We start from the raw sequence: 16,734 nt of genomic DNA on the forward strand, positions 1-16,734 counted from the left end.
TGCAATGAGTCTATAAAACCTAACTTTGTTCAACTATAGGTGGATCCCTGTTGGTCCTTGTAGGAGGGCACCAACGCTAGGTTTCTTAAATGAGTTCTCTTATTTTAGTCCCATTTTTTAAAGTTTATTTAACTTGAGAGAGAAAGCAAACATGAGCGGGGGGAGGAGCAGAAAGAGAGGGAAAGAATCCCAAGCCAGACACAGGGCTCAATCTCACAAACCATGAGATCATGACCTGAGGTGAAATCAAGAGTCGGATGCTTAACTGACTGAGTCACACAGGTGCCCCAGTAATATTTTTTTGAGTGAGCATCTAAGGATGGACATGCACTTTCTGTAATAGGTCAAGTAAATATGTTTTTAAAAACTATTTTCTTTACTAAGAAGGGGTCTGTTTTGCTCATGTTTGTCTACAAAGCTGGTTGGCTGAAAATAGTTTTACTGGAAGTCAAAACCCAAATAAATGAGCCATTACTGTAAATATAAATGATGGGATTTTTCAAATCATAATTCATCTCACATAACAATAAACCCTGCATATACTTGATTTATAATAACCTGGATCCCTATGTGATAGGGTTGTCAGGTTGAATACAGTTCATAAGTGTACATGCATAAAGAACAATGAATAAAAATAATTACACTGGTGCATCTTTCCTATCGTATACTCCATATGCAGTACCTTGTCCCCTTTGATTGACAGGCCTTGTAATCCCTGTGGGCCAATTGGTCCTTCAGAGCCTTTTTCACCCTAAAAATATATATGGGAGGAATATCAGTATACTAATAAAAATCAGGATTTAAAAACAGTTGAAGCATCCAAAGCATCCAAATTCACTATTCACTGCAAATGGGTCATTCTAGCGGACCCCAAGATTTGTAACTTGCAAAATACACATAATTAGGTTTAATACTATTAAATAGGAAGGAATCTATCCAAACAGAACATGTACGCAGCATCACTAATGTTGGAAAAGAACTCCATTCCTAATATAATCAGAAATATCTAGAAATGGGGGCCTAATTAATCATATAGTACAACAAACTGAATCAATCCTCCACTCCCTCAACACTGATGCAGCTATAGGTCCATCACACAATGAACATTTGTCTCTCATATTAGAATATGAACTAACACTTGCTTGTACTGAATTACTTGTCATATGTTTTATATCATAATTTATAAACATTCATTGAAAATTTAGTTTGTGTGTGTGTGTGTGTATTTTTTTAATATAATTTATTGTCAAATTGGTTTCCATACAACACCCAGTGCTCATCCCAACAGGTGCCCTCCTCAATGCCCATCACCCACTTTCCCCTCCCCCTGACCCCCCCATCAACCCTCAGTTTGTTCTCTGTATTTAAGAGTCTGTTACAGTTTGCCTCCCTCCCTCTCTGTAACTTTTTTTTCCCTTTCCCCTCCCCCATGGTCTTCTGTAAAGTTTTTCAAGATCCACAGATGAGTGAAAACATATGGTGTCTGTCTTTCTCTGACTGACTTATTTCACATAGCAAAATACCATCAAGTTCCATCCACGTTGCTGCAAATGGCAAGATTTCATTCTTTCTCATTGCCAAGTAGTATTCCATTGTATATATAAACCACATCTTCTTTATCCATTCATCAGTTGATGGGCATTTAGGCTCTTTCCATAATTTTGCTATTAGTTTTTAGGAGAATTCATAGAAAATCTTCTTGGGTAGACTTCTATAGTCATGTGACCTACGTGAATAGCTCTGGTCGTGATGGCATACCAATGAAATCATGACATTCTGTGCATTTGTGTGAAAAATAAACCATATAATCAATTAGAAATAGCTTTTGTTTCATGAATTTGTTTAAGCCAAGGGTAAAATCAAAGAACACTTGCAAGAAACCTAGGAAACAATAAACCTTCAAGTCCCTCTAGATTCATAATTTATTCGCTTAAGCTCTATATCAGTACAAAGTAACCCCATGTAGCACATATAGAAAACTCCCTTTGGTCCTGCTGGTTGGGGAATGAGGTATTCTGACTAAAGAATAAAATAACAGAAAGAATATAATGTATTCTTTCTGGGATGAGATAGAGGGTAACACAGTGCTGTGGGTTATTGTGAGTGTATTATTATAACATACAGTTGAACCTGTCACTAAGACACACCCTGCAATATGCTTCTTGTATTTCAATTGTTCATTATTTATTTATTCATTCATTTAAAATGTTTTTATTTATTTATTTTGAGAGAGAGAGACAGAGAGCATGTATACAGGGAAGGGGCAGAGAGAAAGGGAGAGAGAATCCCACGCAGGCTCCACACTGTCAGCACAAAGTCTGATGTGGGCTCAAAACCACGAACCATGAGATCATGACCTGAGCCAAAATCAAGAGTTGAACACTTAATCAACCAAGCCACTCAGGTGCCCCTCTTATTTATTTATTTATTTATCTTAAAAACCCCCACAGATTGTAAAGAGAAATAACCCTGGATATTTGAATTTCCCAGGTTGTTTGGACTACACATAAACAGAAATTTTCTATATGCCAAAAAAAAAATCAAGAAAGTATGTATTATAAAACTTCCTGAAATGTAGTGCTAAGTTGCTAACATCTGTCTTCTGAGAGTGATACTCTGATTAAGTCAAGGCATTAGTAATGTCCCTTTTATCCTACATATTATTTCCACTTATTGTGACAAATTAAAGTCTGTTAGTTAATGAGGGCCTCTTTTAAAATTCAACCCAGCAGTCACAACTTAGTGTAAATTAGGTTTTAACTAATTGATTTCCCTCTAGTGGAGATTCAGATTTCTCATAGACAATAGAATATTGATCATGGTGGAAAAGGCTAAGAATGAGATGCAATTCTAGAGCATGAGGCTATACTGAGAAGGTGAGATCTTAGCAATCTGACTGACGAAAGTGGAAATTCTTAGACACTTAAGAAAACAGCATGTGCAGGGCACAGGGTGGCTCAGTTGGTTAAGCATCCAACACTTGATTTCGGCTCAGATCATGATCTCATGGTTAGTAAACAGCATGTGCTTCCCTGGGCGGTGCATGTGTGCATGCATGTGTGTTTGGGGAAAGACTTTAGAAAGAAGGAAAAAGAACCCCCAAATGTTTTCTTAGTTACTGAAATTTTGTTGATGCTGCCCAAAGTGTCTTGGGAAATCATTTCCTGTGTGGCCTTTGGTAGATTGTGGGTAAGTAGCCTCGACCAGAGGTCAGCAAATTATAGCCCACTGGCCAAATCCAGCTCACTGCTTACATTTTTTGGCAAATACAGCTTTACTGGAATACAGTCACGCTCACTCATTTATACGGAGCTGATGACTGTTTTCATGCTACAACAGCATAAGTTAAGTAGTTGCAACAGACACCATACTGCTCACAAAGCCTCAAATATTTATTATCTTTCCCTTTATGGAAAAAGTGTGCCAACCCCAGAGGGTTCCTCAAGGAACCAAGGTTCCCAGGGGAACTTGAGCACCAAGAATTATATATGGGAAGCAATAGAAGCATTTAAATTTTCAATTGCCGGGTAAAAGGTATGTTTTTCATAGTTTTTGCTCCTTATTATAACAAGGTAATTCCAGTGCCCTCCTCCCTGCCATATTTCCTTTCTTATTATGCTAATGACAATGTGATTACAAATTGGTTTATTAGTTTCTTATCTATGTTTCACAAAACAAAGCTGTGAATAAAGTTCTATGGTAGCTACGCTTGATAACTTCTGGGCATAACGATGCTATTTATCACTGTGGCTTTAATGACTATAGATTACTTTAAGAGAGTTTTCTCATTTCACATGCAATAATTATATGAAGTAGAAGTCTGTCAATTAGTTATTTATAATTGCAAATTTCACCAGAGTTTCATGTTAAGGAAAAACTTACATCTTCCTTCATTTAATAGGGTGAAGGTGGTCAGGAAAATACTTGACTTCTGGTAATTGGCTAGGACCCATTTTTTTAAAGTTATAAATCATGACCATGCAAGGCAAAGCATTTTTTTCATAGTAGAGGAGGTGTTGTTACCTTTGGCCCTGGAAATCCTTCTCCTGGTAAGCCCCTCTCTCCTGGTGCTCCCTCAGGACCGCGGGGACCCTGTTTGGATAAGAGGGAATGAGGAACAGGAAAAGAGAAAGAGAGAATGGGAAGTGGGGAGAGAGATAGGAGGAAGAAGGAAGAGAGACAATGGTTATATTTTAGTTCACATGGGCATGCAATGATATAGTCCTATTTATGTTATTAGTGAGAATCCTAGTAAATTCCATACTGATCAGCAGAATTGTAGAGTTGTGAAGAAGAATATTCCCATTGTATTACTCATTCCATTTGATTGGCATAAGATGTTCTATTCTGGTGTCCTCATATTAGAGGAAAATGGAAATTAAGTGATGCTTCGGAATAAGGATTAGGAAATAAGTCCTTTGAGGGAAGTCTAAAAATCTAGCCACTGTGTGGCCTGGAGAAGGTTGCTGAGTGATTAAGTAATTTAAAAACATCAGGGGAGCCCTGTGAAGAAATCACTGCACAGCTGCTTTAAAACATCGAATTCTGTTTACATGTGTTTTAATTTCTATCCTGACAAATTTGGATTCAAACTTGAATTCTTGAATTCTTTCGAGGACTGGTTGAGTCCACTGGGGGTTTATGTGCAAATAGGAATCTTGATAGAATCATGCAGGGAAAGCATGGTTTTTTATCTCAGTGATTCAAATTAAAAAGTCCATGTAACTATTGCTCAGAAAGGCAGTCAGACGGTGAAGAGTTCTCACGTAAGTAAAGAGAAACAACACACTCTCTGGCTTTGAAGTGGACTGGCAGGAAACAAACTGATTGAAAAAGAAAAGACAACAGCAAGATATTCAATTAAAGTGGAAATTTTAAAAGGCTACAAATTTTCCCTCTCTTTATTCTTGGCCAGAAGGCATAAAAGTAGAAAAGGAACTAACAACAAGAACCTTAGAAGCACAGATAGGAGCTTTTCCTTTAATGGGTGTAAAAGAAAAATAATGAGGGCTTGCTTGCCAGAAAGCGAGCCTAGGACAGAACAAAGTCTACCGAGTTGCCCAGCAGCTCCAAAGCCAGCAAACGGCAGACACTGTGAATGATCTTCGGGCTCGATACACAGTAATCCGGGATAATTTAAGAGGTGCTTTCTACTGAGCCTGGGAGCAGAGCTAGGATTCAGCATTATGCTAATCAGTGACTGATCACAGTTATAGATTTATAAAAAAGAAAGCTAATTGTATCCTGTGTTCAAATTTTTTTTGCCTTCCCCTATTATTGTATATTTTAAAAGACAGTCTTCTTCAGTATTTATGCATAACCAATTTCATAAAGACTTTAATTAAAGAAAAAAGCTAACATTTAATTCAATTTAAATTGCTATGCTTATGGGAAACCTAGCTTTTAACAGTCCAAGACCTTAATCAAAGCACTAATATCCATGATAGCTTACTCTAACGTTAGAGTGATTAACTAGGGGAAAAATAAATATAAGCATGAAAACTAGATTGCAAATAAAAGAGTAAGTGCCTAGCTAATATCATATGCTTTAACCAAAAAAAAAAAAAAAATTGACAAATGATTCCTCTTCCCCAATGATAAAACAAATGAAAATAACACAATTTACATTCAATGCAAAGAAGTCTTTTTCCAGTTCACTCAATTTTTTCCATTCATTCAGCAAATACTGACCAAATGCCTAGTAAGTGCCAGGCAGTGTGCTAAGTTCTGGGAACAACAGACCTGCTCCCTGGTCTCCTAGAGCTTACAGGCTTTCCTGACAATTATACTGTCATATGGACTGAGGATCAAGTCCCAGCTCGGCTATGTGTTAGCAGTGCGAACTTCGACAAAGAATTTAATCTCTCTAAAGTTCAGCGTCCTCATCATGATGGTGGTAACAATAGTACCTACCCGAACCATGAGTATTAATATATGGGTTAGGTCAGAGAGACTTAAAGCTCTTACATATGGAGCACTTAATAAACAGCTGCCATCACTATCGAAATTATTTTATTTGAATCTTGTGATGGTGAAGAATGTCCTTTCAGGGCATTATGAATAAGTTAGCCTCGGGGTGAATGGTTTACAGTAAGCAATATGGAGAGAGGGCTGCTACGTGGCATAAACACCCAACCCTCCTTTCATCTCTGCATTTCTAGAGTACACCAGCCAAGAGGAGACTGAAAACATTGGAGGCTTTGATGAGCCATGTGTTCCAAGCTGCAGAGAACAGAGAACTAATACTTGTGAGTAATTGCTTAAAGGCATTTAAAACAACAGTGATCCAAAATTTAATTATTGCCAACCGTCAGAGGAACAGTCTGTATTATCAGAGTATTCTCATATTTCACAGCAAAGCAGAATGAAAGGTGACTCTTGGTTAAGAGAAAGAGCAGGTACTCGGGTAGATGAACTATACTTTACTATGACAGAACCCATGGATTATTTCTAAAAGACAGAAATGCTTCTATAAAAAACTCACAGTGTCCTTTTCAAAAGCCATGAAAATCAATTATAATTATGGCATACTTATTTGATTTCTCATGAATGCCTCTAATAAAAAAAATATAAGGACTGTTATTATCAGTTAACACAGTCTGATCAGTGAAATGCTTTATTTGAGACATTAATGAGGTAAAATGTGATCATCCATTATCTTATTACTTTTCTTAACATTCTCTCTAGTGTAGATAATCAGTAAAAGTGGTTTTAATATACATTTCAAGCATTAAAAATAACTGTGCTAAATAATAATAAAAATTGCCCATAATATTCAAACAGTACTGTTTATATAATTTTTAACTTCAAAGTATTTATAGTTCTACTTTAGTGGGTATTTTTTACTAACAATGTTCTCAATATCCTTGTACAAAAAGAAAACAACAAACAAACAAAAAAAAACCTGATGCCGTTTGAAATCATCCAGACAAAGAAACAAAGGTAAGAGACTTTCAGCAGAACCTTTCTCAGTCCCAAGGTAAGTCTTTATGTTACTTCTAAATAATTCAGAAACTCAGTGTTGGATTTTTATTATGACATTTTGGTACAACATTTGCATACATTATTTGCGATCCTCCCCATCTTTGTAATGATTTCAGTTCCCACTTGAACTGCAGACTTCATGGTGTCTTTCTGATTTGTATAATTGTGGCTTAGAAAGCAAACAAACAAGAACTTCATGTTCTAGCAATATTGTGTAAACTCTCTAGCTACAAACAAAAAAGGCAAGTAATACAAATTTTCTTTAAAATAAATTTTAAAGGCAGAGCTGAAATCCAAAAATAAATAAGTGAGGGAAGTCACAGAGCTCCAAAACAAAAAGAGCTGAACGCTAGGGTAGTGCGCATAGAAACTGATGCTGTGGTTGTTCTGGGTGGAAACGTGTGATCGTATGGTGGAAATAAGTCTAGAAAACCAAAGACAGAGAACCAGGAGCAAAGATTTTGGCTCACTCAAAGGAAAATGAGGAGAGTATTAGACCTGAGATCCCCACAGAAAGCTAGGACCTTCAAAGTTACTTACATATTGTCAATGAAAGGGCAGGGTTGAGAAAAAAGCCATTTAGTCAACACAGCGATATGAAAGACAAGAATCTTGTCTACCCTCACTTAGGCTCTAAATGGGCCTAAAAATTCCAAGCCTGCTCCAGTGCTGTGTATGGGTTTGTAGTTTTAACTGCCATCACATAGGTGATCCAGGAACACCTAGTCAAGACATTAGTATCAAGGATATCCAAGGAGTACCTAAGAGGTGTACATCAAATTCCTTTCAAATACCCTCCACCCAGAACACTTAAGATTTTCACAGGTAAAGACCTGATGACCATGAATTCAGATGCCAGAGAACAAAACATATAAGAAAACAATTGACAATGAATATAAGTGAGCCTATATAACATAAATTTTCCCAAAAATGTCAAATAATAAAATAGAGACCAAAAAATGGTCTCTTTGAATGCTTAATGGTCTAATAATAGGAATATAAAATACAAGAAGAGAATATTACACTAAAAATATAAGTATAGTAAAACAATTATTAAAAAATGAATTCAAGGGATGCACAGATGGCTCAGTCAGTTAGGCGTCCGACTTTGGCTCAGGTCATGATCTCATGGTTCAAGCGTTCAAGCCCCATGTTGGGCTCTTTGCTGACAGCTCAGAGCCTGGGGCCTGCTTCAGATTCTGTGTCTCCCTCTCTCTGCCCCTCCCCTGCTTGTACTCTGTCTCTCTCTCAAAAATAAATAAACATTAAAAATTTTTTTTAAATAAATAAAAAAATCAGTGTGTGGGTCTGTATCTGGGTTCTCTATTCTATTCCACTGATCATGTTTCTATGATGTCAGAACTGCACAGTCTTGATTGCTGTAGTTATGTGAATAAATCTTAAACCCTTTCTTCAACTTTATTCTTCTTTTTGCAAATTGTTTTAATTATTCTAGCTCCTTTGCCTTTCCATACAGATTTTAAAATAATCTTGTCCATACCTTTAAAAAAATCTTACTGGGATTTTTTAAAAGGCTTGCATTAAACCTTATATCAATTTAAAGAGATTGACAGCTTTATGATGTCAGGTCTTCCAATCGATGAATATGGTATGTCTCTCAATTTATTAAATATTCTTTTATTTCTTTCATTAGTGTTTTGAAGTTTTCAGGATATAAAGCTTATACATGTTTTATTAAATTTATACCCAAATATTTCTATTTTTAATGACTATGAATTCTATTGTATTTAAAATTTTTATTTCTATGTGTCTGTTACTAGAATATAAAAATAAAGTTGATTTTGCCTGTTCTATCTAGAAGACTGGTTTGATTTTTTGTTTTTACAGTTCCACATCATATGGTATTTGCCCTTCTCTGTCTGACTTATTTCAATTAGTATAATGTCCTCGAAGTCAATCCATGTTGTTGCAAATGGCAAGACTTCATTCTTTTTTATGATTGAATAGTAATCCATTATATATATATCCAATAGTAATCCATCATATATGTGTGGATATACTCTATAAATATATCACAATTTCTTTATCCATTTATCCATCAGTGAACACTTAGTTTGTTTCCCTATCTTGGTTATTATAAATAGCAATGAACATGGGATGCATATGTCTTTTCAATATATTAGTGACTTTATTTTCTTTGAATAAATACCCACAAGTGGAATGGCTGGATCATATGGTAATAGAATTTTTAATTTTTTGAGGAATCTCCATACTGTTTTTCACACTGGCTATACAAATTACATTTCCACCAATAGTGCATGAGGGTTCCCTTTTCTCCACATTCTCAACAATACCTGTTTTCTTGTACTTTTGATAATAGCCATTGTAGCAGGTGTGAGGTGATATCTCATTTTGATTTTGATTTGCATTTCTCTGGCAACTAATGATGCTGAGCATCTTTTCATATACCTGTTGGCCATCTGTACGTCTTCTTTGGTAAAATGTCTGTTCGACTCTTCTGCCTGTTTTTTAATTGAATTTTTGTGTTATTGTTGAGTTGTATGAGTTCTTTACATATTTTTGATATTATCAGATATATGATTTGAAAATATTTTCTCCCATTCAGTAGATTGCCTATTTTGTTGATGTTTTCCTTTGCTGTGCAGAAGCTTTTTAGTTTGATATAGTCCCAACTTGTTTATTTTTGCTTTTGTTCCTTTTACTGTTGGTATTAAATTCAAAACATTATTGCTAAGACCTGTGTCAAGGAGCTTACTGCTTATGTTTTCTTCCAAGAGTTTTATGATTTCAGGTCTTACATTCAAGACTCAAAGCCATTTGAGTTAATTTTTGTGTATGGTGGAGGATGGTGGTCCACTTTCATGCTTTTGCATGTGGCTGTCCCATTTCCCCAACACCATTTATTAAAGAGACTGTCCTTTCCCCATTGTATATTCTTGGCTCCTTTGTTGGAAATTAATTGGCCATATATGTATGAGTTTATTTCTAGTCTCTCTATTCCATTCCATTGGTCTGTGTGTCTGTTTTTATGCCAATACAATATTGTTTTGATTACTATAGCTTTGGAATATATTTAGAAATCAGAAAGTGTGATGCCTCCACCTTAGTTCTTCTTTCTCAAGATTGCTTTGGCTATTAGGATCATTTACGGTTCCATACAAATTTTAAGATTGTTCCATTTCCATGAAAAATGCCATTGGAATTTTGATAAGGATTGCATTGAATCAGTAGATTGTTTTGGGTAGTATGGACATTTTAACAATACTAATTCTCCCAATCCAATACAGTTGTTTTTATTTGTACCTCAGTGAGTTAGTTACTATTCTTTTCTGGGAGAATAATGATTACTTGAAAAGTTAAGAGAATTTCTATACTAGAATAGTCATGTTTTATTCATTTCTTCTCCAGATCTCTTGATAGAAACACTTTTTTTTTCTTCTGCAAAAATAGTAAACCTCAAAGCTACATAAGTTAGAAGCTGCAAATAACACAGATATCACCTGTCTACCTTCATCAATCCTACCCATAAATTAGCTTATGAACAAGGTCCTATTCTCAGTGATTTTTCATGGTTAGAGGAAAGTCAGTTACAAAGTATAGACCTATGCCTAAATCCAGTTCTCCTATATCCTAGAAAATTTTGACACATGAGATCTCTTTCCTTCTTGGACAAGCTGATCAATCTTGTAAGAGATTATGGTAAGAGAAAGCCAGTCGTATATGTCACATGTGTATGCGTGTGGTTCTATCAAGTGGTATGAAAAATAACACTCATATCTGGTCCTTGCATATTTATTGTCTTTTGTTGTCCCAAAGATACAAGATGGCTTAATTTAACCATTTAGTCTAACTACAAAAAGCAAATAAGAACTGTATTTGTCCTTTTTATTCCATCTAGAATTTCTTGATACTTACTGGCTGGCCTGGTTCACCAATGCCAATCGGTCCTGGAGCCCCTGTTCTTCCTTCCTGACCTCTTTCCCCCTAAGAGAAAGAAATAATCAAATGAAGGTTTGAGTTTTTAAATAAAGAATAAACATACCACAAGATACTCTGGAGATTTCAACAAAAATAATGGCAAAATAGTCAAACTTTTCACATTCATAAAGATAAAAAAAATTCTGGAGGAGGAAAAATGGTTTGAATTTAAGTGAACACTACTTTTAGCTTTCAGAAGCTATTGTGTAGTATTTGGCAGGATAGACTGTATTCGATTCATTTTTGGTTACGGAGATGACCAAGCAAACAATGCTTGTGCTGTTCCCTGTCCCCCCTTGCCACCATCCTGGAATGTTACCCACTCTGTTCCATTTTACCTCTCTTTTCAATTCTATTTCACACTTGATCTCCTTCAGAATCCTTGTCCGATAACTCTGCCAATATAAACTCCACTTTCTCTAGAGTCTCAATATGCTTATTGTTTAAATACCATCCGTGGTGATACTTGACTTCATTAGAAGTGCACTGTTTTGTGCTGCTCTCTGTTTTATTCCTGAAACAAAGTCTTATTGTCCCAATGACATAGAAAAGCCATTTAAAATAAGTACTTTTGCTCTGTGACATCCTACATGATGCAGAGCACTCCAGGGTGTTGGATGTTCCAGTACTTTCTAGTTCCCTAAAAACCTTTCTATCAACACTTACTTGTTCAGTGTTGTGGTCCTTCTGGTTTCTGCCCTTCTATGCTTCTTTAGTGTGAGAAGATGATAGTTTATGTGTTAAGATGCTTCACATCCCAATAACAATTTTGCATGTTAACATTTACATTCCATGAAATTAATAGAACTAGATGTACATTGGCAATAAGGTGGGTATTTATTTGGAGACAAGACAAATTTTTCATACCAATCAAATAAAAACTACATTGATTTTTCTTGTGGCAACTGCCCCTTCCTGGAGCACTGCAGTGTCCAAGAACCCAGACTGTAAGTACCTTCTGCAGGCAGCCTCTTTGTATCTAGAGGGTAAGGTTGAGTGGATTCAAATCATAGCTTCTCCAGCCCAACAATAAAATTAATACTCATAAATAGGGAAAAAGACAAGAATCTTTACCTTAATTCCTTGCTGTCCAATACCGGGGGCTCCTGGAGGACCATGAGGACCAGGGGGACCTGGTTCACCCTACAAGAAGAAACAGTTATATGTTAGGTCAACTCAACAGTATTTGTTGAACAGCTCTTAGAGCATAGTGCTGTGGTAGGAGTTTTGAGGGCAACAGTGAATCTAGGACACAGTCACTGCCCTCAAAGTGTTTATAATCCAGCTGGAAGGACAACAAAGACTCAGGGTTGAATTAACCACTGAACACAGTAGTCACAATGTCTAGGGTCCATGAAAATATTTCCATTTTAATGTTTAAAATCAGAATACAAATTTTTTAAAAAAAATAATGAATATATGACAGTGAATTCATTCTGGATTAAACTTGTCTTTATCCCAATTCAGTTGTAATGTATAATTTTTAGCTTTTTTTTTTTTTAATGGAAGAAGAGGCCCGCAAAAGCAAACGTTTTCAGGATGCATGTTGCACTGCAGCCCTCACTTGTTGTTCAGCAAGTCTTTATTATATGCTTCTGACAGACACATTTGTCTCCTACCCAATGATCATCCCCTGCCCTCTTTCCTTGCCTGCTGTTGGAACTCTGATCTGTTCATGTCAATGGAAAGCTGTTCTTTATACTCAGGGTCACAGGATGAATAATAATTGGTTTAATGCAAATCTACCATCTCCTGTTCCTTTGCCACTGGCTGGTTCTTTGGCTCAGTACCAACCAATGAGATGTGGTGACATTATTAGGTGCAAAGAGAAAAGATTTTGCCCCTGCCTCTTCTTTCCTACTTGGAGATGCGATAGGTATCTTGTAAATTTGAGGCAGCCAATCTCTTGGCTGAATGCCAACCATTGAAGAGGACCATGCAGAAAAACATTTTTAAGTGTCTGGCTCCTGGAAAACCTCATTGAACTTGATCAAACAAAACCTCATTGAGCTACCCACCTTCAAACCTTCTGTTTACTAGAAGTGGCTATTGATTACAATTTCTTTTTTTAATTTGTTTCTGTTTACAGAAATAACACACCTTCATTATAGGAAATTTGCCGCATATTGAAAGGCATACACACATAGAAAATTTTAACTTATCTGTCTATAGCTACTATTAATTTCTGGGGCATTTCCTTCTAGTTCTTTATGTACACACATACCTCTAATTTATGGGAAGGAAGGTTTCTGAATACTGTTGTGTTTGAGTTAATGAATACTTGCTATTTAAAATTTCATCCAACTTACAGATTTCTCTCTTCTCTTCAACCTTGTATTAATTAACTGTAAAATGGGACAAGAAGTTGAAACAATCCTTCTCCAGACTGAGGGAAACAAAAGAATTTTCAACAGTGTTAAAGCCTCAATTTTCCCTGGAGGCTTGTGATTTTGAAGGGGACTCTTTAGTGACTAAAGCAATTTCTATTGATATGGTAGAGGCCTTACTTTAAGGAAGTCTATGGACTTTAATCAATTGTAAAGGGGGGAAAGAAGAGACAGGAAGAAGGGTCAGAGTCAAATCAGCCCCCCAAAAGATAAGCCCAAGCTCAAAATCATAACAAAGAAAACCTGTCTCAAAATCAGTTGATTGTGAGAGTTTATGATGCTTTGGCATTTAAGTGGCTTGTATCTAAAGGTATCTTCCTTCAATTCATTCTTGTAATAAGTCAATCTGGCAGAAAAATAAACTTGCATTTTTCCCTTAAAATCAAAGTTTTACGTATTTTTCTATGCATATTAAATTTTCTGGAGCAGCCAGATAATTGCCATTCTTATTTTTCACATGTTCTTGGCCATGGAATTTCTCCATGTATAATATCAGACATAAAGGCTCTCCCAGATTTGAAGCTGTCTTCTTGATATCAAAGTTTGATTTAAGTACTAGAGAATATTCAGTTTCCTAATGTAGATTCAAAATTTTCATTTCAAAGAATCTTTTCCCTACAACTTCTTGTGCTACATACATCCTTATCCGTGTGAATGGGTGACAGCTTCCGTCACTCAGCAAAGGAATAGCAAGCATTTACTATGTGGACAGTAATGAAGTAAATATAGAAAAGTTTAGGACATAGTCCCTAAACCCAAAGGACTAGTTTAAGAGGTAAAACACACCATTAAAATAATAATAACATAAGGCCTTAAGTTCCCTTTTTCTATTCATTCCCTGCCCCATTTATATTTGTTTGGTTCTAAAATGGATCAGAAGGCTTTTAAATATTATGTTATGCTATATTATTTTAATTATATTATATTATACTGTATTATATTATATTCATAGTATATATTATTATATTATATTATATATATTATATTATATTATATAATTATATAATATTATATATTATGTATCACTTTTCTGTACGTTTGATCTAAAATAAATAAGAGCACAGGTTGGTGAGAAGGTTTCCTCTAACTAGGGGCAAGGGATTGGCTCCATTGTTAACTTGAAATGTGTGTATCAGGAAAATCAATAGAAGAGCGACTATCTTACCCTGAAACCCATGAGTTTCCTTTAGCCTTGGTCAAGTACCCATAGCAACTGAGCAATTTCTCTATATTGCTTTTTTTAGGGAAGTTACAGGGATCTGAAGGTTATAAAGGAATCTCTTTCCCTTTCCTCAAGACAGCTCAGTAGCAACATATCTTCACATTTCAGTTGCGTGAATTTACTTTTCAGGAGCTCAGCACCTCCACATAGGCCTGCAGACCTGCACTGGCCTACAATTAATGTTTATCCGTTTCATACTTCTCCTTCCCCTTTCCTACAAAGTTTCCTGAGGTGGTAAAGAAAGTGGTCCTGATTGTAACATAGCATTGCTGGGTAAGAGAACAGGAAGAGAAGAATCATTGAGAATACTCACAATGATTTTCTGGAAATTCACCAAGGCAACATAGCCCTGGTAAGCCTCCAGGCTTGATTCCTTTTCTGCCATTATTTCTACCACAACCTTCACCAATAAGCACAAATACACAGAGAAAGGTTGAATGGCCTCAGTACTACTTGTTATTTCTCAATTTCACTTTCTTTGACCATCAGAGGCATATACAAAGAAGATTGAGTTAAAGTGGATAGCCCTGGAGGTGGTCTGTTTCACATGACTTTCATATGAGTGTAAGCATGTGTAGGGGCATTGAGGAGGCTGGGTAAAACACTTTGGTCTTTCTCAGAAATTAAGGATGCTAGGAGCACCTGGGTGGCCCAGTTGGTTAAGCATCTGACTTTGGCTCAGGTCACGATCTCGAGCCCCACACCATGATGGCTCAGAACCTGGAGCCTGTTTTGGATTCTGTCTCTCCCTCTCTTTCTGTCCCTCCCCTGCCTGCACTCTGTCTTTCTCTCTCTCTCTCAAAAATAAATAAACATTAAAAAAAATTAAAAAAAAAAAGAAATTAAGGATGTCTGTGCTACGGCCCTCAACATCGAAGGAAGCCAATGTTTAATAAAACCTAGCATTTCTAAGTGCTGCCCTGACACTTTATATACATTATGTCACTTAATCTTCTAACAATTTTAGGAAATGGGTATTTTTCCCTATTTTATGATTTAGGATATAATCACTACTTTTTAATCAATTTTTCAGTATGCATAGAATCACAGAAAAAAAAACATGGCTTTTTTCATTCGGTCTAGTTGAATTCTGGCTCTATAATTTACTAACAGTTTGAGCTTTTGCAAGATCTCCATATGCAAAATGAGGATAATTATATCTACCTTGCAGAGTTGTTGAGAGGATTCAAGATATTATCTATAAAACATCTAAGTCATAACTAATTATATGATCACTATTTAATATGTGTAGATTCAATTGTTATTCATCAGACTTTCACTGAGTACCACCCTCATACTGAGTACCCAGTTACATAATTATAGACATAAATCAGATCACACCTGTACTTTGAAGACACTTACAATCTGGCTGGAGAGGCACATGAATATAAAAGAAAATATAAGCATGTGAATTAGCTATAATAAAGATATTAACAGAGGATGACAGACTCTGTGACACAAGTGTTTAATTCTGCCTTAAAGAATGAGAAAAGTTTCAAATAGTAGAGGAGATATTTTCTCTGAACCAAAAAAAAAGTAGGAATCATATCTAATCTGGCATAAAAGAAGAGGAATAAAAGTTAAGGAAAAGGAAAGTGTTTGAGGCATAAAATGATGTGAAATGTTCTGGGGACAATAAACAGCTCTGTGGGCTCAAACGGACAGAAATAAGGCAACAATAGGGTCACTGTCTAGAGTAGAGCCATCCACTAGAAATATACAATGAGCCCTATATGTAATTTTATTTATTTTTTCACATATGTAATTTTAAATTTTCTAGTAGTCACCTTAAAAAATTAATAATAACAGCAGCACCTGTGTGGCTCAGTCAGTTAAGCATCCTACCCTTGATTTCAGCTCAGGTCATGATTTCATGGTTTGTGAGATCAAACCCTGCATCAGACTCCATGCTGGGCATGGAGCCTGCTTAGGATTCTCTCCTCTCTCTCCCTCTCTCTGCCCCTCCCCCAGTCACATGCATGCACATGCTCTCTCTCTCTCTCTCTCAAAATAAATGAATAAACTTTTTTAAAAAAGTAATAACAGGGGCGCCTGGGTGGCGCAGTCGGTTAAGCGTCCGACTTCAGCCAGGTCACGATCTCGCGGTCCGTGAGTTCGAGCCCCGCGTCGGGCTCTGGGCTGATGATGGCCCAGAGCCTGGAGCCTGCTTCCGATTCTGTG

The 16,734-nt window shown here is 36.2% G+C and overlaps 1 protein-coding gene across 1 annotated transcript in view; it reads right to left on the bottom strand.

Moving 5' to 3' along the window:
- Window positions 1–16,734, bottom strand: part of COL28A1 (collagen type XXVIII alpha 1 chain) — a 169,037-nt gene that overhangs the window by 108,633 nt on the left and 43,670 nt on the right. The window contains exons 11-14 of the mRNA XM_047097235.1: window positions 12,019–12,087; window positions 10,882–10,950; window positions 4,024–4,092; window positions 683–751 (exon numbers count right to left, since the gene is read on the bottom strand). Of these exons, the coding sequence (XP_046953191.1) occupies window positions 683–751; window positions 4,024–4,092; window positions 10,882–10,950; window positions 12,019–12,087 (276 nt within the window). The remainder of the gene's footprint in view (window positions 1–682; window positions 752–4,023; window positions 4,093–10,881; window positions 10,951–12,018; window positions 12,088–16,734) is intronic.

The sequence above is a fragment of the Lynx rufus genome, unplaced genomic scaffold (genome assembly GCF_022079265.1).
Source record: "Lynx rufus isolate CCGP_SWC_20201006 ecotype Redwood Valley unplaced genomic scaffold, mLynRuf1.p SCAF_4, whole genome shotgun sequence".
NCBI lineage: Eukaryota > Metazoa > Chordata > Mammalia > Carnivora > Felidae > Lynx > Lynx rufus.